Genomic DNA, 21,806 nt, shown 5'->3' with positions numbered 1-21,806 from the left:
CATGGTGGACACAAGAACAAAATGTCTCTCAAAGTCTTTCATTTCTCACAATACCAGCTCCATTGGTAGTGACTACAGATGCGTCCCTAAAAGGATGAGGAGCATTTCTTCAAGATCTTCAAGTCAGCGGTCGTTGGAAGTTGCACGAGCAGCAATTACACATAAACTTGCTGGAGCTCAGGGCAATCCGCTTCGCATTACAAGCTTTCCTGCCAAGGATAAGAGGCTTGTCGGTGTTGATAAGAACGGACAACACGACTGCGATGCACTACTTGAACAAGAAAGGAGGAACAGGATCTCTATCCCTTACTCAAGAAGCCCAGAGAATATGGGAATGGGCGCTACAGCAAGGGATATCCTTGACAGCGGAACATCTCCCGGGGGATCAAAACATCAAGGCGGATACTCTCACCAGGCTCAGGTTGTCCTGCCACGAGTGGGAACTGGACCAGGGGATCCTAAACAGCATTTTTCGAAAATGGGGAGGACCAACAGTAGACCTCTTGGCCACAAGGGAGAACAAGAAATGCCGGTTCTTCGCAAGCTGGCTTCCCCAGAGGGGGTCTTGGGGGAGTGCGTTTTCGATGGCATGGTCCGGTGTATTTGCCTACATTTTTCCTCAAATTCCTCTCCTACCGCGAGTGCTTGTGAAGATCAAGAAAGAACTGTGCAGGCTGATCCTGATAGCCCCATGGTGGCCCAGACAACACTGGTTCACAGAACTCCTGCTGCTGTTGGAGGTCCGCCCAGTTAGTCTCCAACCAATTCCATCACTTCTGACAATGTCCCTGGGACAAGTGCTCCATCCGGACCCGAAATCCTTGCGCTTAGCGGCCTTTCTCCTGATCACTGTGAGTAGCAGCATCTAAATATCTCAGAAGAATGTAAAAACATCCTGTCAAAAGCTAGAGCGGATAGTACCAACAAAACCTACAGAATGAAGTGGAAGAGGTTTTGTCTCTGGTGTCAGAGAAGTAAAATTCATCCTCTAACTGCAGCACCTCATGAAGTTATCCCATACATCTTACTTTTAGCCAAATCGGGATTGGCTCACGCTTCTATAAAGGTGCATTTATCCGCAATATCCCGCTACAGAAGGTCTGCCTCGGGCCCATCCTTATGGTCGACTAGGATCATCAAACAATTTAAGAAGGGATTGTTCAGAGTTTTTCCTCCAATAAAGCCTCCACCACGACTTTGACGTCTAAGCATAGTACTGTCACAATTGATGAAGCAGCCTTCCGAACCTATACTCAGAGCAGATACTAAATTCCTATCATGGAAGGTGGCGCTTCTCATCGCTCTAACGTCAGCGAGACGGGTAGGAGAACTACAGGCTCTCATGATTCAAAACCCTTTTTTGCAATTTAAAGAAGACAGGGTGATTCTTAGGACTAACCCAAAGTTTATTCCTAAAGTACCAACTGACTTTCATTTAAATGAACCATTAGTTTTAAAACGCTTCTTTCCTCAACCAGTAACAATGGCGAAAAGAGTTTAGCATTCGCTGGATGTACAATGATGTCTCAAATTCTATTTGCAAGAGACTAAGAGCTTTCGCAAGTCTGCACAGCTTTTCGTCGCTTACAGCGCACCCAGAAAAGGTTTTCCTTTATCAAAACGTGGGATTGCTAGGTGGATTTCCAGTGCGAATGTCTACTGTCACCAAGCTGCTGGAAAACCTCTGAACGCACGAGTTCGTGCTCATTCAACGAGAGTAGTGTCCACATCCACTGCATTATTTGCAGGAGTGCCGATCCAGGACATCTGCAGGGCAGCAACCTGGACATCCACGCACACCTTCACTAGGCACTACTGCTTAGAAGCGGCTGCAGAAACAGATGTGGCAGTGGGAGAAGCAGTGCTGAGAAATATCATCCAAAAACGGTGAACCCTCTTAACATCCCTCCTTCCTTTTTTCTTTTTCTTTTAATATTTCTTTGTATTAAAATTTTAAAACATAAACAGTAAAGAAACAAGGCAATACAATCATTACAAATGGTGAAGCGTCCTATGAGGAGGAAAGCATACAACTTTGATACAATCAACAATACGGGATGGGGGAAAGCAAGGGGAATTGCAAGTCAGGAGGCATTTTAGCTGAAACAGTAGTAGGAATGTCGGGTCAGGGGGAAGGTGGAGTGGTCACGACGTGTGTGAAGGGAGGTGTACATATTTCACCTCGATTGGAGTTCCACTGGCCCCAGACTTTCCCCCATTTTCGGGGCCTGCCACGTGCCACGTATGTTGTCTTCTCTCTAAACATACACCAGTCCATGTTTTCCTTCCATGCCAGAACAGTGGGCGGCCTCTGAGATCCCCACAATTGCGCAATATCTCTCTTGGCAATCATATTCCCGAGGGTCACCCACTGAGTCTGAGCCACATCATAGTCAGTCGGCTCCCAAACATTCAACAAGCATCTCCTAGCTTCAGGCCACAACGCAACACCCGTGACCTCTTCCATAACCGCATGCACTCGGTTCCAATAACACACAACCGCCGGGCACTCCCAGAGTATATAGAGAAAAGTGCCCAGTAGGCCGCATCCACGCCTACACATCCCGTCCGAGGAATATCCCATACTAATAAGGCGAGGACCAGTCATATAGATCCGGTGGAGGATTTTAAGCTGCACAAACCGGAGACGAGCCGGAATTGCAACCTCCTTCGGCGAAGATACCGCCGACTGCTAGTCTTAATCGTCCAACTCCAGACCATCGCCGGTCCAGGCCTCTCTGAGACGGTCTAAGAGGTCAACCCGATTATTTATCAACTTTTTGTAGATCAGCGAAATTGTACTGTCGGGAACGTACCCATCCAGTACCCGATCTTCAAGTGGGGATGCCTCCGGGATAGTGGTACCCGACGGAAAAACCGAGGTCAGGGCGTGGCGAATCTGCGCATAACGGAAAAAACCCCTATCACTCAACTCGTATTCCACTTTCAACTCCTCAAAAGTCTTGACCCTGTCCTTGACCCAGACATCATTCACTCTGCATATACCAATCACGTCCCACCTATCAAAGCCTTTCGTCTTCCACAGGGAGCCAAGCCTCTCGGATGCGTAAAGTGGAGTCGCTCGAGTCAATCTATCCTTCCATCCCATTGCAGCATTTGCACGATACCATGCTTACACCGCTATCTTAGTTGGACCCGTGAGCATCTTCCCGGCAGATTTTGTATAGAGCGCCCTGTTGTAATCCCCGCCAGGCAACAGCCACTTGTCCATTTCGAACGCGGGGTTCGACGCAGGACCATACGTACCATGATTAATCGCCCCCAGCTGGGAGGCCCAATAATAGCGCCTAATATCTGGGAGTGTGATTCCACCATCGTACCAGGGGAGTGTCCGCTTGGCAAGGGCAATGCGGGATCGCCCGCACTATATTAGTTGTCTCTGTAGACTTTCCACCTCTCGAAAGTAGCTCGCTGGGATAACGTCAAATGTATTTTGTAACGCATATAAGAACCGGGGCAGTGACATCATCTTAAATAATGTTGCTCGTCCGAGGGGGGACAACGGAAGTTAGCGCCATGCCACAACATCAGTCCTTAGGCGTTGAAGCGGGGGGAGCAAGTTACGTTCATAGCGGACCACAGGATCTAGGGCAATAAATACCCCCAAGTATTTAAATCCCGCCTGCACCACCTGTATGGGACAACCACGCGGCAAGGGAGGAGATTCACCCGAAAGGACATATACACAAGACTTAGACCAGTTAATTACAAGGCCGGAATTCTTCCCGAAAGAATTTAAAACATCAAATAACACTATCAGCGACTTCCGAGGTGACGTGAGGTACAACAGGATATCATCCGCGTAAAGTGCCACTCGGTCGTCAAAATCCGGGGTCCACCGAATACCTTTCATCGATGACTCCCACCTCAGCCAGGCTGCCAAGGGTTCCAAGGCGAGGGCAAAAAGAAGCAGAGACAACGGACACCCCTGGCGCGTACCCCTTCCGAGGGTAAACGGCCCAGAAACTCGACCATTCACGACCACCTGGGCCAATGGTTCCTCGTACAGCAATCTCACTCAGCCGATAAAAAAAGGGCCAAAACCAAACTTCGCAAGGGCTGCCCAGAGGTACGGCCATTCTAGCGTATCGAACGCCATTGTGGCATCCAAGGAGGCCAATATGGCCGGCTCACGTAGCGACGTAGCCCTCGCAAGGGCGCCATGTAAGCGCCGCAGATTCAATGCCGTGTTACTGTGTGGAATGAAACCGGATTGATCTGGATGGATCAGGTCGCCAATTACAGTTATCAAGCGGTTTGCGAGCACTTTCGCGAGGATCTTGGGCTCAGCGTTTAAGAGCGAAATAGGTCTGTACGATACACAACGATCTCGTGGTTTCCCCTCCTTATGAATTACGACAATAGATGCAAGTCGTTGATCAGAAGGGAGGGAGCCCACATCTAACGACTCCAAAAACATAGACCGAAGATACGGTGCTATTCTATCAGGGTGCAGCTTGTAGAGCTCAATGGGGAGTCTGTTAGGGCCCATGGCCTTTCCAGATCGCACGGAGCGGATAGCAGTCGCAACCTCCTCGACGGAAAGCGTTGCGTCCATCGATTCCCTGTCTAAATCCGACAAGCGGGGCAGTGTAATGTCTCGTAACAGCAGATGCGAGTCCTGCTCTGGCCTGTCGGATACAGGGGAATATACAGTTTGGAAGTATTCCGCAAAACACTCCACAATATCATTAGGGTCAGTCACTCTCACTCCATCCACTCTCTCAATCAAAGTGACCACACGACTCGCCCTCTCCTTCTTGTCTAGCCAGGCAATCAACTTTCCCGCCTTATCTCCCACATCATACAAACATCCTTGCTGCTCTCTACTCATCACTTTGGCGGCGTCCGTTACCAGTGCCCTATAGTCGAGTTGCTTGAGACTGAGCAGGTGGAGCTTGTCCTGAGTGACACCAAGTTCCAATTCCCCTTCCAAGTCAGTTATTTCGGTCTCAAGTCGGACCACAGCCTCGTATTTACGTTTCTTAGCGCCATTGATTAATGATAACGCCTGGCCACGGATAACAGCCTTGAAGGCTTCCCACAGCGAGATAGATGACACAGACCCCACATTTTCCGTGAAGTATTGATCCAGTGAGTTGACCAATTCCGCACGGGTCCTAGGATCGCGGAGATACCAAGGGTTAATCGGGGCTACCCTGCCCTCAGTTCCCTGCCTCGCTTCCATCACAAGCCATAGTGGGGAGTGGTCCGAAATACCCCTGGCCAAATGTCTAATCTCCCCGACAGAAGAGGCATGTGTTTTGGGCATCAGAATGTAATCGAGTCTCGAGAGACTACCGTGTGCACCAGAGTGAAACGTGTATTGTAACTGCCCCGGGTGAAGAAGCCTCCAGCAATCTATTAATCCCAACGTATCCAAGAAGCCACCCAGCCAGGACTGTGATCTTACGAGTTCCCTGGGGGGGTAGCGGTCATCACTTCCGGAGACAACCGAGTTGAAATCACCACCCACCACCAGGATGCCCTCCGGAAGCACCAAAATCACTCTCCCCAAGTCGGCAAAGGTCATAGTCTGAAGGCCAGGTGGGACATAGACAGAAAGCAGATTGATAGTCTTCCCCTCCCATCTTCCAGTAATGACGGCATATCGCACCTTATCATCAAGGATGATATCATCTACTTCCAGAGGGAGGGAACCCCTGACCAGGATGCCCACCCCCCAAGAGCCAGTAGTGAATCCAGAATGTGCCAGAAGACGGTAGCCCCACCGATTCATAGCATGGCATGTGTTTCCTATCAGGTGTGTCTCCTGCAGTAGCACCACATCGGGGGAGAGGCGTCTCAATAGTTGTCACACCACACCCCGTTTTATCCTATCCCCCAACCCATTAACATTCCAACACAGTAATTTCAATCCCCTACCCCCATCCCAGGAATAATTGCTGCATCCACCCCACAACGAACGCGACATCCAAATCCAGAAGTCAATCAATACATTGCCTTGAAATGAACTGAACGAAACACCAACAACTTCCCCCCCCTCACCCCCCAATAAATACCCAAAACCCGACCAACCACCCTGCACCCCTGCGTTAGACTCAAAAGCCACCCCAACTTGCAGTGTGCCTGTCGCCCTAACATATAACTAATCTACGAAAAGAAACCCCGGAGGAGGAAGAGACCCCGACCCCCCCCACGCCACCCCTGGGTAATCACCACTATCAAGCCAGTTTAAGAGTCATCAAACCACAGCTGGAAGGTCTGTGTGTAATCCAGAAAACCAGGTCCATTTCTCATTCCTGCTCCATCAGGCCACCTTCAGCTCCTCCAGAATGTTCAGAGTGTTCCTGCTGCCTGGGCAGCGTGTCGAGCCAGTCACTAGCGGCCTCAGGGTGATCAAAGAAAAACGTCCGATCTCCATATTCCACACGCAGCTGAGCTGGAAAGAGCATTGCGTATTTCATGTCCCTGTCCCTCAATCGTCTCTTCAACCCCTGGAACCCCATCCTTTGCTTCTGCACGAGCTGGGTGAAGTCAGGGTAGAAGCTCACCGTGGTATTTTCGAATTTCGCGGGGCCACCCAACCGCGACGCCTGCAGGATAGCGTCTCTATCTCGAAAGTTGAAGATCCTGGCGATTATGGGTCGCGGGGTAGCACCCAGCTTAGGCTTTCCTCCCGGCACCCTGTGAGCACGTTCCACAGCAAAGAAGTTGCTCAAGCCTTCAGGTGCAAGATGGTTTACGATGAGGTCCTCAACGAGGAGATCCATAGTTGGGCTTTCTGGTTTTTCAGGGACCCCAACTATATGAACGTTGTTTCGTCTTGCTCGACTTTCAAAATCCTCCAGTCGGCGAGAAAAAAAATCGTTGGAGGACCGTACATTGCAGACCTCCGTTTGTAGATCGGAGACATCAGTCGTGAGGCTGGAGGTCTTCAAATCCAGAGTTTTAACTTTTTCATTGGTCTTAGCTAAATCCGCCCTGATCAGGTTGACATAGATTGCCACAGTGTCAAGTTTTTGGGCCAGAGTCTCATATTGTTGGCCAATAGAGGTCTTCATGCTGGCAATGGCGCCCATGACATCACGTAAGGTCAAATCATCTCCCGCCGTCGAGTCATCTCCCGCATCTCCCAGGGACTTACTCGCACCACCGGGGATCCCTTAGGATGAGTGTATCGGTCCATAACATTCGATTGTACGGTACCCCTACGGTGGACTTGGTCTTTCGCTTCTCGATCTCCGGTTTGCCGGCCATCTTGGAAGCTGGGGTCCTCGAGACCTGGTGAAAATGGCTCCGTTCAGTTCACCCAAAGGGGTCCGCTAGAAGAACAGGTTACAACTTGCCATACGACGACCAGTGACATTCGATCACGATACTGGAGCGAAGTTGCGGAGTTCATTACGCCATGGGTAGCAGGAGCGAGACCAAGGCGGGAGAGGGTCCAAGGCCAAAAGCGAAACCGAAAGCTAAGACCTGGGTAGCGAGCAGGATCAGGCAGGCCGATGTTGTTCAATTACTGCCCGGGCCGGCCATTGACTCGAGCCCGGGGCAGTTCCGTGGAGCAGGCCACAAAAGTTCAGAGTATCGTTAGATCGGTTCCCGGAGTCCAAATCGATTTCTGAAAACAGCTATTATATCAGCTGGGTTGCATCTTCAATGACCCGTCGTCATAACCAGGATAGTACTCAGGATAAGTGCAGGAGGTGGCGAAGGTCCGGGAACCCTGTGCTCACGCGGCCATCACGGTTGCGCGCGAAGCTCCTCCTCCCCTTCCTTTTTTCTTGATTACAAAGGCCCATTTTTATTACTCGCTGTGTATAATGTTATTCATACTGCCTTACATGATAATGGAATACAGAGAACAAATGTGCTTTGTTATATTACTGCTCGCTATTCTGATTCAGGCATGTGAATCTATGAAAGCTACAATACTGGATTAAGAAAACAAGTTACTTACCAGTAACTGTAGTTCTCCAGTATTGGAAGCTTTCATGGATTCACATGCAGATTCTGTGCTTTCGGGGTTTGACTTTTGCTGCCTCTCGCTCTCTTACCATATTTGTATATTTATACATACTTATGTCCCCATCCAAATGGTAAAGAGCAAGATTCACAGTTACACACAAAATTCACAGAATTGCTTTCAAGGTGATTTATGGTAGACATTGTACTTGTTCTCCGTCCTTCATTGCCCCCATCCAGATATTCGCCTATGTAGCACATACCATGCTTCAACCATATGTGAGAGATAAAATGCATATAAAACGCTTGAATGTGTGGAGAGTGGAGTGTGAGCACGATGAGCAGATATCATGCAACAGTCCTCCATCAAAATCTGAAGTGACAGAAACATTTAGAAGCTGGGGCTGACCTATCCCAACCAGTTGACCTATCCCAACCAGTTGTGAGGAAGGAAGCACCATGAAGACAGTTTTTCTTTAATATGCATTTCCTCTGCACTGTTCTTCACATTTTGTCCTTCTCCTGTGTCTAGACATGATGAGGCTGAGAAGCGACTGCCCCGGGATTACCTGATCATCCTCTCCAAGTATGAACCTGTTCTGAAATGGACAAAGGACTGCGACAACCTGCTCTACCAGGGCCTTGTAGAGATCCTTATCCCGGAAGTGCTGAGGCCCATCCCTAGTAAGTGATTCTGGGTCAGGGCAACTATACAATGGGGCCTGGGGGAGGGTAATAGACAGAGTATTTACAGGAGATAGTGTGATTGTGGAAGTGAGGTCAGAGTTTGTTCATCAGGAGGGTTAATACAGAAGCCGGTCTTGTGCCATAGATAGGGGTCGGTGTGATATATATTTTAAAGTTTGCACAGGAAGCATAGAGCAGAGGAAGGGATAGTACAGAGGAAGAAGAGGATGGTGGAGGATGCAAAGGGAAGATTGGTATTGAGATAGCTTATGCAGTAGGCACAGATTAGGGGGAATGGTGATTTGGTGGTTAAGACTTGCACATGTTAGAGATAAGAGTAGTATAGATGCATACCTTGTGTGAAGGTAGGGAGGTGGTGTAGAGAATGCATCTTGTTGTGAATGGATTGGGAGGAGTGGTGCAGAAGACAGGACGTGATTAGAGGTCAGTGGGATTGAGTGTGGCAGAGGGCAGATTTTGGTATGAGCAAAGGGAGTGGTTGCACAGAAAACCAGGATTTTGAAGGGGCAAAGTGCAAATGATGGTCTATGTAAGATATGCAGGGCTCCTGGTTTTACTTGAGGTCTGTATGAGGTGTGGGACTCCTAGGTGTGAAGAACAAGGTGCAAATTTTTAAGAGAGACGTTGTTATGAAATGTGGGCTGGTGAGGTGTGATAATCCTGGATCTGTGTAATATTTGAGATTTGTTTAAAGCTCCTTTGTCTTTATGATGCATGTCTTCTGTATGTTTGTCTGATAAAGACAAAATTAATAATTGATAAAATTCTTGCTTCTAAGTAATAATCTTGTGCCTTGTTAGGTAATACACAGTTTCTAATTGATGGAGTATTGTACTGACTGCTTACTTCACCCTTCCATCAAGGTAGTTGGGATGCAGGCAACTTTAAGTTGCCACAACGTCCCACTGTTGCCAGTTGTCGCTAATCAACTTAATCATCAGGGCTGCCAGAACTCCACTTATGATGTGCACTGGTGCCTATGTTCCTTTATGTCTGTGCCTGTAACTGACCCTGAGTGTCAACAGTTTTTAGAGTGATTTATTTTTTTCCAGAGTTCTTGAGAAATTCCTGTTTTTAGGGGCTGTAGGTCCATATCACACAATTTGTCCGGCATCCAGGCTTGTGCTTCATGCAGATATCAAATATCAGTAATGAACCCACATTCTTAATTTTCTTTGCGGCCCAGGAGGTTGCCTGATGATGCATCATGCAACTTAAGTACTTTGATGTGACCCAAGGAAGTCTAAAAAGAGTCTAAAATGAAGCTCTCATTGGTTTGTATAAATCTAAATTTAGATCTCCCTCCGTATCTCAAGATAGAGACTGCATCCAATCTCATTAACGGGGCGTTTCTCCAAAGCTTTTTAAATAAAGGAGGGGCCAATTTTCTTCCAAACTCAGGAAGCACAAGAACTTCAAGGGGACTCCTTCCTCCTCATCTTATGGTGGAGGCGATCCACCTTTCTGCTACCAGTTCAACATATATGCTTCTAAAGGATAATAACTCCCCCAAGTAACTTACTTGAACCTCTCCCAAACAACAGACTGCATCCAGAAATGTTCTCCACAGCACTCGTCATCTGCAGTGTCACTGGATTTGGGACTGCGTTTTTGGCATCTCCTGACTTCATTGGAAATAACATGCTGGATGCCATATAAGATGCATCTTTCACCTATGTCCACAGTTGTGTTTTGTCATGCCTCCAACGTATGCCAGTCTGAAGCCATTGATTATTATGTGCATTCTGCATATTTACAGTTGCCACTTTGTAGTTCTAGGTAGGACCAGGTTTCCGGAGAAAATAGTTTTTTCGATTTGTAAATAACCGTGGCACCATTTGATGAATCTTTACAAAACTTTCCCAAAAAAGGTTCATCCTCCTCAGCTTCCTCCTGGAAAGTTTCAGGGGCCCAGAAAAAGTGGCGGGCCCAAAACATGTTTTTCCCAAGCAGTTTCCTATAAGAACTTTGGACACAGCTACAGCCAAAAGGGAATGACACCAAATTTGGCAGAACGCTCAATCCTTACCCAGAAAGCATGCCTTTTGTGATTTGGTGTAAATCCCCTAGTAGTGTTTGAGGAATTAAGGTTCAGAATGTAAAGCTATCTAGAGACGCTGCAAACCATTGGAACAGCAGATCAAAAGATAAAATTTGATTGGCTGTCTCACATCAACAAAGATGTTTGGCAGCCATTTTATGACTCGCAGACTCAGTCCCCATGTCCTGAAGAAAAAAAATGAAAAATAACATACAGGGGATATATAATAGGGATACCCTGACTCCTTAGAATTTGTGGGGCCAAAAATCAATTTTTTAGCAGTATTGCAATAATACCATGGTAAAAATAAATGTAAAAAAGGGAGGCGGGCTACCACCTTTTTCAATTAAAGGACAACCAATGTGAGCCAGGGCCCCAGGGGCCGCTGTATTCTCTTTAAAAAAAAATATGCAGGGGGGGTGTGGGACCCCTCCATGAACCGCTTAATGGCCTACAGGACCCCATCTCCTGGATCCTGATGGTAAACCGTGCCCTAGGAACCCATATCCTCGCGCTCTGGTAGGCAGGTAAAACAGTATTCCTCTCACCCAGATGGAGCATAGAAGTAAAGTTGGCTCTTAGCACCCAGGATGGCTGCTGGCTGGGTAGCTGGTGGGACCGCTGAGGTCATGGGCCTCCCCCCGCAGCCCCCCATGTTAGCCAGTTTTGTTGGAGCCCTGAGTGAGACTAAGGCACCCACTATTACAAAAAAATGACCAGCTCCTGCCGGCACCCATGATGGGTGTTGGCAGTAGGGTCTCTGGGCCTCCCCCTGCGGCCCCCACCAAAAACAAGAATTGTTGGTGATGCGAGTGGGATCAGAGTCTCCAACATTAAGAAAGAAATGTAAAAATGTGTAGCTGGCTCAGCCTACATACCCACATGGAAGGGTGCTGGATGGGGAGCTGGTGGGTCCTGGTGAATCCCAATGTGGCCCCCAACATTATGTCGAAGTGTGGGTGTCCCGGGTGGTACTGCGAGACCCCAAAAAGCAAAAAAGGCTGCACAGCTGCTCATGAAATATTCACTGCTTTAGAAAGCAGTGCTCCATAAGGTCCTGCAAGGCCTTTATTTTTACATATTCCATTTGCAGTGGGGCACACCAAGGAGGTCCAGGATCACCACAAATATATTTAAATGTTGTGGGGGCTGCAGCGAGCACAGCAGCCCCCCCAGAAACATTTTTTAAAACTTACAAGAAGTCTCCTGGGTCATTGACTACATTGATTGAATGCATACTTGATATTGTTTTTTTACCACTTCGAGCTCCAGCTGGAGCTGTATGCTCTGGAACTAGAGAGTAGGGGCCCATTGTGTTTGTTCCATGGCTGCATTATGTGGCTTGAAAAGAAAGACTCAAACACATATTTAGGGCTGATTTAATTAAAAATGCTTTATTTAAGATTTTTTTTAGAATTATTATTCTTTAGTGTTGCCATGTGTGTCTTAATCAGAAATATATTGGGTTATGAATGAAGATAAATTATTGTGGTGACTTTTTGAGAAAGCCAAAAGGTTTTCTTTTTGTATGTTGATGTGCTGACCTCCTGATAAACCATATAGGCCTGTCATCAGCATATCATCCAACAAGAGTTTTGTGCTACTATACTTCCACTGAAGTTTGCAACAGTTCATTTTCCAAACTGGTGATTTCTTGTGGAGTAAGAAAATAAGTTACTTACCTGTAACTGCAGTTATCCAGTATTCGTATCTTTTATAGATTCACGCGCTTGTCGTCTAAGTGTGTGACTCCCACCATTTTTTTTTTTCTTTTTTTTTTTTTTTAAATATGTTTTTATTGCAGGAATCAAATATAATCACATCATTGGCACCTTGTATGGAAATAGAACAGAATTGGTAGTATCTCTCAGAACGTTATACACGGCAATTCAGCCCACAACCCGGGGGTCGGGCGGCGTGTGCCAATTTTTTGTAATGTACATTTCCATACTTTCGTCTTGTAACATAGGTGGTAAAAGGAAATCGCAACTGCTTTATGAAAACACCCCAAAACCAGTACCCCCCCCCCCCCAACCGTCGGTCAATTCCCCGCCCCAGAGGAGTAAAGTGTCATTCAGCTCATTATATGATTCCACCGGCTGGTGGAGACGATTGTCTTTCCTCTTCCTCTAACCCCTCCTCCACCCCTCTCGTCATCGGTAGGATATCTCGCGGTCAAGTATCATGAAACTTAAGCTGCAATTCTCTAACTTGGGTACAATCCAGGAATAAACTGTCAGTGGGGACCAGGCTGTTCCTCATCTACACTGTCTGAGTCAGTATGTGTATCATGGTCGCGTAGGGCCTGCACTATCGTCTCCCAAGCCTGCGCCGCCTCTAGCGCCCTGTCATCCCTCCGCCGCCTCGCCTGCTGAAATCTTAATGTGCTCTCACTCCCTGCCCACTTGAGAAGCTCATTGCGCCATTTAGCGCCCGACGGACCAACCCGCGCCTTCCAATGTCTAGTTATTTCCCTCTTGGCCAGAAGCAAACCTAAATCGATAAATTTACTGGTGAGTTTATTTTTAGAGGTGTGTGGAAACCAGTGCAGAATCCCCACAGCCACATCCATCCGCAACGATCTCCCCGTCGCTGCGGTCAGCGTTTCTTCTACCAGCAACCAATAGGATGTCAGCATCGGACAGGACCACAGCATGTGGAGAAGGTCCGCTCCGTCCCCCCTACACCTAGGACAGGCTGCCGTCTCCAGGTCAAAATATTTCTGCAGTTTCTCCGGGGTTAGATAAGCCCTATGTAATATATAGAAGTGGACCAATTGGAATCTGGCGCTCCTCGTTCCCTTCCAGGACCGTTGCAGTAACTGGGACCACGTGGATTCAGGGATCTCCTTCCCTATATCAACCTCCCAGCGGGCCTTGAGGACCGCCAAGGGGGTCAACCTCTCATCTACCATCCTGGAATATAAACAGGACACCGCTTTAATTGTCCCTGCGGACATCATGACATATTGACACGCTCTCGACAGCTGTGGCTCCTCATGTCCGGTTCTCCAGTGTGCCTGGAGCGCCCTAGTGATCGCTGCATGAAGTAAAAAGTCGCCTCGGGGGACGTCATAACGGTCCAGAAGCGCCTGAAAGGGTAGCAATGCTCCATCATCGTAAAGGTCGCCTACAACCTGCACCCCCGTTTCCTCCCAAACACTCAGTCGAGACCAGTCCCCGCCATGGGGTAACGCTGTAAGCATCCCCAGGGGGATTTCTGGGGCATAAGGACGCTGATTGCCCGGACCGCGGTGCAGTCGGTTCCAGCATAACCGTATGGTGCGCTCCTCTTGAGTGAGGTCCTTCAATGCTAGCTTCTGTTGCAGCGCTATATAGGAGAGGACATGCCTGGGTATACCACTGCCTCTCGTTTCCTCCGGACCGCGAAATTCACGCGCCACCTCCTGAGTATAATATTGCAGCTGGGCAGCTAAATAGTACGCCTCGAAATCAGGCGCTGCCAAACCTCCTTCAGCTCTCGGCCTCATCAAGGTCTTAAGCGCCACTCTGCGGCGGCCCGAGCCCCACAGGAACGCCACTATTGTGGAGTCCAGGCCCCGAAAGATGGATCTGGGGATCCAGACCGGCAGCGTCCTAAAATAGTACAGCAGTCGGGGTAGCGCCACCATCTTCAATAGCGCTATTCGCCTCGCTACTGATAGAGGCAGGGTGGACCAGAAGGCCATGCTACCCTTGAGCGCTCGGATGCCCCTGGAGATGTTACCCTCCAATACGTCCACAGAACGATGGTACACATGCACCCCCAGGTATTTAAAACAAGCCGGCTCCCATCTGATCTCCCTGTGCATGTCCGGCTGGGGACTACCTCCGCGGACCGGAAACAAGCAGGTCTTAGCCCAATTCACCCGGAGCCCCGAGATCTCTCCAAAGGTCGTGAGCACTGAGTCTGCCCCAGTCAGGGCCGTTCCAGCGTCAGAGAGAAAGAGCAGCAGGTCATCAGCATATAGGGAGATATATTGGTGGCCCATCGGAGAATGCAACCCCCGATAGTGTGCCCCCGTACGTTTCGAGATAGCCAACGGCTCTACCGCAAGGGCAAATAGCAAAGGGGATAATGAACAGCCCTGTCTTGTTCCCCGTTCCACCGGGTATTGTTGGGATATCAGCGGGCCCGATTTCACTCTAGCCACCGCTGAGGCATACAACACTGTGGTCCATGTCAGGAATCCCTCCCCCAGACCGAATCGTGTAAGGACCCTACGGAGGTAAATCCATTCTAGACTGTCGAAGGCCTTCTCTAGGTCAACTGAGAGGATCATAGGTTCGGGAGCGTCCGCATGATCTTCCCCCAACAGTCGAAAGAGTCGACGGATGTTCATCGTGGTGTTGCGCTTGGGGATAAAGCCCGCCTGGTCAGAATGAATCAGGGATCCCATGTGTCCCAGCAGCCGGGCAGCCAGTATGCTGCTCAAAATCTTATAATCGACCGTGAGCATTGAGAGCGGCCTGTAAGACGCTGGGTCCGATCCCTCCCGGTCCGGTTTAAGGAGGGGTATCACCAGGGCCTCCCGCATGGAACCCGGTAGCTTACCTATAGACTTTGCCTCATTATAAACCCGCAGTAGTTTGGGGGCTAGAATATCTATGTACGTGGAATAAAATTCCACAGGTAGGCCGTTTTATTACGGGCCATGGATTTAATTGCGCATCTTATCTTAGCCAGTTCCACATCACGATCTAGCTCTTTCGCCTGTTCCGAATCCAGGGCGGGAATCGGCAGATCCTTCAAGAAGGAGTCTGTCGGGGAAGTGTCCGGCGATAGCCGACTACGATATAACTTCCTGTAATAACCCCAGAAGCAGGTAAGTATATCAGGTTGAGTATAAACTTCCTCAGTCCCGCAAGACTTCATCGCCACAATGGGCGACGTACGTCGCGTGGGATTAGCAAGCCAAGCCAGTAGTGCACTCGACTTGTCGCCCTCCCTCAGCGATCTAGTCAAGTATAGCTTGTGGTCATAACTTCTCAATCGTTCAACCTCTACCGCCACCGCCTCTTTTGCCGCCAGGACCCGCTGTTGTAGTTCTGGATGGCCAGGTCGGGCGATCTCCAAGTCGCGGAGGTCCCGGTCAGCTCTGTCTAAATCATCTAGGAGCACGCGGCGGACACCAACTTTTTGTGTTATACAATAGCCTCTAACCACTACCTTGAAGGCATCCCACTCCGTAGCCCTCTCTGCAGTCGTGCCCTCGTTTATTTCAAAGTATCCCGAGATCTTGCCTTGCAGGTCCCGGTGGAACACTTGGTCTTCCAGCAGCTCTGGCTGCAACTTCCAGGAGGGCACACAAGGGGTGCCCCGAAGCCAGCACACGGTGATCAACAACGGATTGTGGTCCGAAATTGTTCTTGCCAGATATTCCGACCGCCTAGCCGAGGAAGCTACGTCAACCGATCCCAAGAAACCGTCTAGTCGCACATGCAATTCGTGCATGCCAGAAAAGTGGGAGTAATCACGAGCGTGCGGGTGATGCACTCGCCAAATGTCCGACAGTCCCCATTTCGCCTGCCAGTTCACCCTACCTGTAGCGACCCGATTCGCCGGGGAGTCCGGGAGGGGTGGATGAGATCTATCTAAGTCCACGTCAAGCACCGCATTAAAGTCACCCCCCAACAGGATGGGTCCCGAGAGGTATCGGGCCAAGGAGCCCGACAGCCCATTTAGAAAGGCGAGCTGGTCCGTGTTCGGCGCGTAAATGCAGCAAATATTCAACTCTCTACCTCCTAATTTCCCTGCCAACGCGACATACCTCCCTTCTGGATCTACAGTGTGGCTAACAACCTGCAGAGGTACCCCCGCCTTTATCCATATGAGCGCGCCTCTCGCGTAAGCTGAATAAGTAGTGCAGTATACTTGCCCATGCCACCTACGCTGCAGTGCAAGTCCCTCAGCTTTGTTGAGATGTGTTTCCTGTAGCAACGCGATCTGTACTCCCCTACGCACTAGGTAAGCGTGGACCTTGTGTCGTCTGGTCATTGTGTGCAGACCCCTCACATTCCAGGTGATACATTTCAGATTCGACAAGTCAGCCATAGTCCCATGTCCCGTCCACCCGCCATATTGAACACATTACAGCCATGAAGAAGTATCCAGTGAAACCCACACCGATGACGAGTCCCCTCCCAAACAACAATAAATCAACTTGTGAATAAGAACCCCCTTCCATCCCCCCCAGAACAGGTACCAAATAGTGCCATCTAGTCCCCATCCAAACTAATCCCTCCAAAACCTCCCACTCCACTAACCTATCGGTGGTCACCGCAGGTGTGCCTTAAGGGCAATGAGGGGGCCTATCGTCGACGCGGGGTCCCGCTGCTAGCCGCATTGCAGCCGAGCTCGATAACATCAGGGCCTATAAGAAGAGTCCCTGCAACCCCCCCTCCCCCCCAGACATCAAGTAACCAATTCTCTCCTATAAGTCCCAGCAGCCACACGCGCACGTCCCCCCTCCCAGCAACCCAATCAGAACCGGCTCACCCAAGGCTTCATTGTTCGTCTAGCAGTCCATCAGCCGTCTCTGGGGTGGCCTCCGGGAGCCTCACACTGCCCGATTCGGACCCCTCGGAGTCCGAGCGGCCTCCACTCTCTCCGGGCTCCGAAAGTCCAGCTCCATGGTCGCTCTGAGGGCCAGATATATTAGAGACCATCTCCAGCACTCCTCGCCGCTCTGCCGCAGTCTCTATTGTGGAGGGGCGAACAGTCCTTCCCCTTCGGTGCCTGAACCGCTTGGGTTTCTTCTGCAGTATGCCCTCCATCGTTGGATGAGAGGAATTTCCGAAGCCATCCCTGCCCGCTCTGTACAATTCCAACCAGCTGCACGCCTCATCCGGGGTGTCGAAAAACTTAGTGGAGTCGTCCACAATGACCCGGAGTCGTGCCGGGAAAAGCAGGGAGTACTGGATGCCCTCGGTTCGTAGCTCACGCTTGACGGCCAGGAATGACGAGCGGCGCCTCTGCGTTTCGTAGGTATAGTCCGGGAAGATGTTCACGCGGTTGTTGTCCACCTGATACGGACCCTTCTGTCTGGCAGCCTGCAATATGAGGTCCCTGTCGCGAAAATGGAGCAGCCGTGCCACCACTGGGCGCGGCGGGCGGCCTTGTTGTGGCGGCCTGGCTGGCACTCTATGCGCTCGTTCCAAGGTGTAGAAGGCGGACAACCCCTCTTGTGCCACAGCCGTCCGCAGCCAGTTTTCAAGGAACGTCACCATGTCCCCCCCTTCAATTTTTTCCGGAAGGCCAACTATCCGAATGTTATTTCGCCTGTTGCGCCCTTCCGCATCCTCCGCTCGCTTCTCCAGCGCCTCTATTCGGGACAGTGCGTCTTTCATCGTGGCGTCCAAAGCTTTTTGCGCTGGTTCCAAGTGTCGCACCGATCCCTCGACCTCCTTTACTCTATCGGAGAGCTTGCCATGATCCGCTCGGAGAAGGCCCAAGCCCGTTGCCACCTGAGCAATGTCCTCCCTAAGGGCCGACCTGGTCTCCGTGATGGCCAGTAGGATTTTATCGAGCTGTTCCTGGATGAGAGGGCTCCCCGGCCCCTCCGTGTGGAGGCGCTCCTCATTGTCTGGCGGTTCCGCGTCAGCCGCAGCCTGTGTGCCTCCCTTGGGTCCTTTCGGTTTCCCCATGACGAGTAGGGTTCACTGCACAGCCTCGGCAGGAGCGGAGATGGTCGTGTCGGGGACACTCTCTGCGTCGCAGTCTTCAGAGGCAACTCCGCTCAGTTGCCCGTTTCTCCGCGTGTCCTCGGCCCCCTCACAAGCCCAGCAGGCCTCTAAGTGTCGGCCAGGTCGGCCGTCCGAGGGCGGGTCAGTTCGGGGCCAGGGTGGCGGGCGTTGTTAATATGTGTCCCCAGGGTCCGCAGGCTCCGCTGTAATGGCAGCTCCTCCCCAGCCGAGCGTGGCGAAAGTTCTAAGGGCAGCGGGACCCCAGTTCGCCCTGGGTCCGTCCTCCACCACCCGGCTCACCCGAGAGTCTTCTCAGCTATGTGGCAAAATAATCAGTCCACAACTCCCATCAATGGTGGAGCGGCGGCGCCCCCCCGCAGTGGTTGCGCTGTTTGCTCCCTCTCCTCTATCAAGACTCCCCCTGTAATGGAGGGCCGTAGCGCAAGGGGCTCCGCCGGCGCCACCGGGTCCCTCCTGAGTGCTCGTCACCTCTTCAGCACTGCGTCGGTCCCCTCATTGTCAGCACGGCTGGGGGAGGCGCACCCCCCGCGTAGCATGCCCACCTCCAGTGCGGGCGGCAAAGTCCACACCGCAGCCTCCGCCGCTCCGTTCGCTCGGCCGCGAGCAGGCTCCTCCGCCCCTCCCCCACTCTGGCCCGGTGAGCGTCTCCCGGTCTCCGGCCGTCGGCGGCCCCCCCAGGAGTCAGCGGGGGTCGGGTCGCTGAAAGCCTCTCTGTCAGGGGACAGGTCGCCTGGGTCTGCTGGGGCCTCAAGTCGCCCGCCTCTCCCGGATCGCGGCCCCTCTCAACGCCGGGGCCGTAGAGGAGGAGCAGGCGCCATCATGGGTTCCTCTCCCGGGACCTCGCTACTTCGTCGGATCCGTCAGTCTCGAGGCCGCCTCCGGCCTCGATTTGCAGGAGGGGGAGCACAGGGCACAGGGCGAACAGTGTCGGGGTGCGGGTGCCCCAAGGACCCCTCTCCTACCAGGATTAATGCGAGCTCGGCCGCGGAGCCGAGGCGCTAGGCGACCTCCGCCATCGGCGATCAAGCTACGCCCCGTGTGTGACTCCCACCATGACGGCGAGAAATGATTCAAGCATGTGATCCTATGAAAGATGCCCCAATTCTGGATAAACTTATAAGTCACCCCTAAAGATAGGCCTTACAGCCCACAGGCAGGGTGCATGCTTTTAAGTGTTAGGGTGCCCCTACAAACCCCGGTGTCCATTCTCTGGGCTTTGTAAGTGCAGGGTAGCCATTTTAAGGTATGTAGTGGACACTGGCCAAGTTGAGATGTTCAACTACATAATGGCTTCACCGAACCCTGTCATGTTTGGTATCAAACATGTTGAAATCATGCCACTACACCAATTCCTGTGCTAGTTGCTCTATCCCATGTACTAAGGGCTCCTTATAGGACCCCCAAAGTGTACCTGGGTAGCTGTGCAGCGTCTGCATGCAAGCCAGTGCTGCTGCCAATCCCAGACACGGTTCGGCCCTCCTACTGCTGACCTTAACTCGGGCAGGGGAAGGCAGAACAAAAGATTTCCAGGAGAGCTGTAGCCACCTCTCCATAGAAATAGGTGTCCTAGGCTGGAGGGGGAGGTGCTTCTGTGCGCCTCCAGACTGCTTTCAAGGGCACATTTGGTGCCCTCACTGCATAAATGGGCTTGCCTTGGTCCAGGAGCCCTAGGCTCCCGCTCTGGAGCGACACTACACAAAGGAGAGGGGAGTGACCACCCCCTGCCTGGGTCCTCCCCTGGGAGGTGCTCAGGGCTCTGCCAGGTGGTACTTGATTCTGACATTGTGAATCTTGGATTGGCAGAGGCCCCTGGAAGCATCTGACTGGTCAGTCCCCAGAGTAGCGTCCCTGACCCCTTAATAGGTTGGTCAACACAGAAGTAGTCCTAGCCCCTTTCTGTATTACTTAAAGGCTCCCCTGAGAGTGGATCCTTTGATTCATCCGGACTTCGTCTTCAAGAACCGACTGGTTTCCTGTGAAGACTCTTCTGCTGTTGGACACTCCTCGTACTTTAGCAGGCTGTCCAGTCATAATAAATGTGATGTACATGAATATCCCAGCCTGCACGGGTGAAGCAGTGGAGAGGAGGGAGAACCACAAGTCTCAATGGAGGACTGCTTTAAGGTGAACTAACAGTATTATATGCTGCTATTTTAAAGAAGTTTACTGTGTTGAATGTTTTGCATAAAGATTAATAATATTCAAATACTCACCGTGCAGGCTGGCATTTTCATGTACATTACGTTTTTTATGACGGGGCAGTCTGCTAAAGAAGTAAGAGTATTTGCTTCATGTTGATGGAGGGACAATTTGCATCAATTAAACAATCAGCACTTGACGCCAGATTGAAAATGGCAGAAAGTGCTGAAACGCTGCTCTGTGTAAGGCAAGCAGCTTTGAATAAAGTTAAGTGGTATAGTCGGTGCTTAAGAGAGGGAAGGCTGGCAGTAACTGCACCTCTTTTACCAGCAGCCTTGCTTCACGTAAGCAAGGACTATAAGTACAAAATGTGCGGTTACGCAACGCTTTCAGGTTTTCAAAACACATAAATAAAAGGCATTCCGCCAGATTCATCAATGTCCCGATTTGCGAGTCCTTAATAGCGATTATTAAGGAATCGCTATTAAGGACTCGCAAAACGGGATTCATGTAGAAATCGCAATATTATTTGCGATTTTTACAGCTTCCTTATTTGCGATTAACAAATTGCTAATCGCAAATAAGGATGCGATTTCAAGGGTGCCAGGGGTTTCCAAAGGACACCCTGTAGCACCCTTGAAATGTCAATGTAGACTGATGTTGCGCACACACATGTCCAAAGGACATGTGTGTGTGTAACATACAACTTAGAAAAATGCACTAAAGTGCATTTTTCTAAGTTTTCGCTATTTACCACGAAGTCAGACTTCGCGGTAAATAGCGGCCAAAAATAGTGAATTCCCAATTTAAAAATGGTTAATGAATTGCATTTAAGGAATCTCAAATAGAGATTCCTTAAATGCAATTCCTCGCAATTTAGCAATTTCGCAATTAGCGATTTTTGCATTTGGGATGATTAATCCCAAATGCAAAAATTGCGCTCGCAAAGGGCCAGATTCTCAAAATCTGGCCCTTTGGAGCCCATTTTTCAATGATGAATCTGGCTGTTAGTCATTTACAATGCCAATAGCTCAAACTCTCTCAAATGCGAGACCTATTTCATTGCAAATGCTTGTTAATCAATCAGACCGGTTGGCTTAACAAAACAGTCAAATCATCAATATATAAAAATCAAAGTCAAAGACAGCCAACAGCCATTAGGTAGTTATAGTTAGGACCATGTTTCCACAGGAAAAGCTTTTTTTGACTTGGCTATATATTTGAAGTTGTTTGACGAATCTTCATAAAAAAAGTGTGTTTCA

General features: G+C 50.2%; 1 protein-coding gene across 7 annotated transcripts in view; it reads left to right on the top strand.

Annotated features, from left to right (window-relative positions):
- RFX1 (regulatory factor X1) overlaps positions 1–21,806 on the top strand; it is a 529,043-nt gene that overhangs the window by 398,616 nt on the left and 108,621 nt on the right. For all 7 annotated transcript variants that reach the window (XM_078685660.1, XM_078685656.1, XM_078685642.1 and 4 more), the window contains one exon: positions 8,483–8,634. In XM_078685660.1, coding sequence (XP_078541786.1) covers positions 8,483–8,634 — 152 coding nt within the window. The remainder of the gene's footprint in view (positions 1–8,482; positions 8,635–21,806) is intronic.

The sequence above is a fragment of the Lissotriton helveticus genome, chromosome 1_1 (genome assembly GCF_964261635.1).
Source record: "Lissotriton helveticus chromosome 1_1, aLisHel1.1, whole genome shotgun sequence".
Lineage (NCBI taxonomy): Eukaryota > Metazoa > Chordata > Amphibia > Caudata > Salamandridae > Lissotriton > Lissotriton helveticus.
The sequence above is the reverse complement of the archived record's forward strand: the minus strand, read 5'-3'. Positions and strand labels throughout refer to the sequence as shown.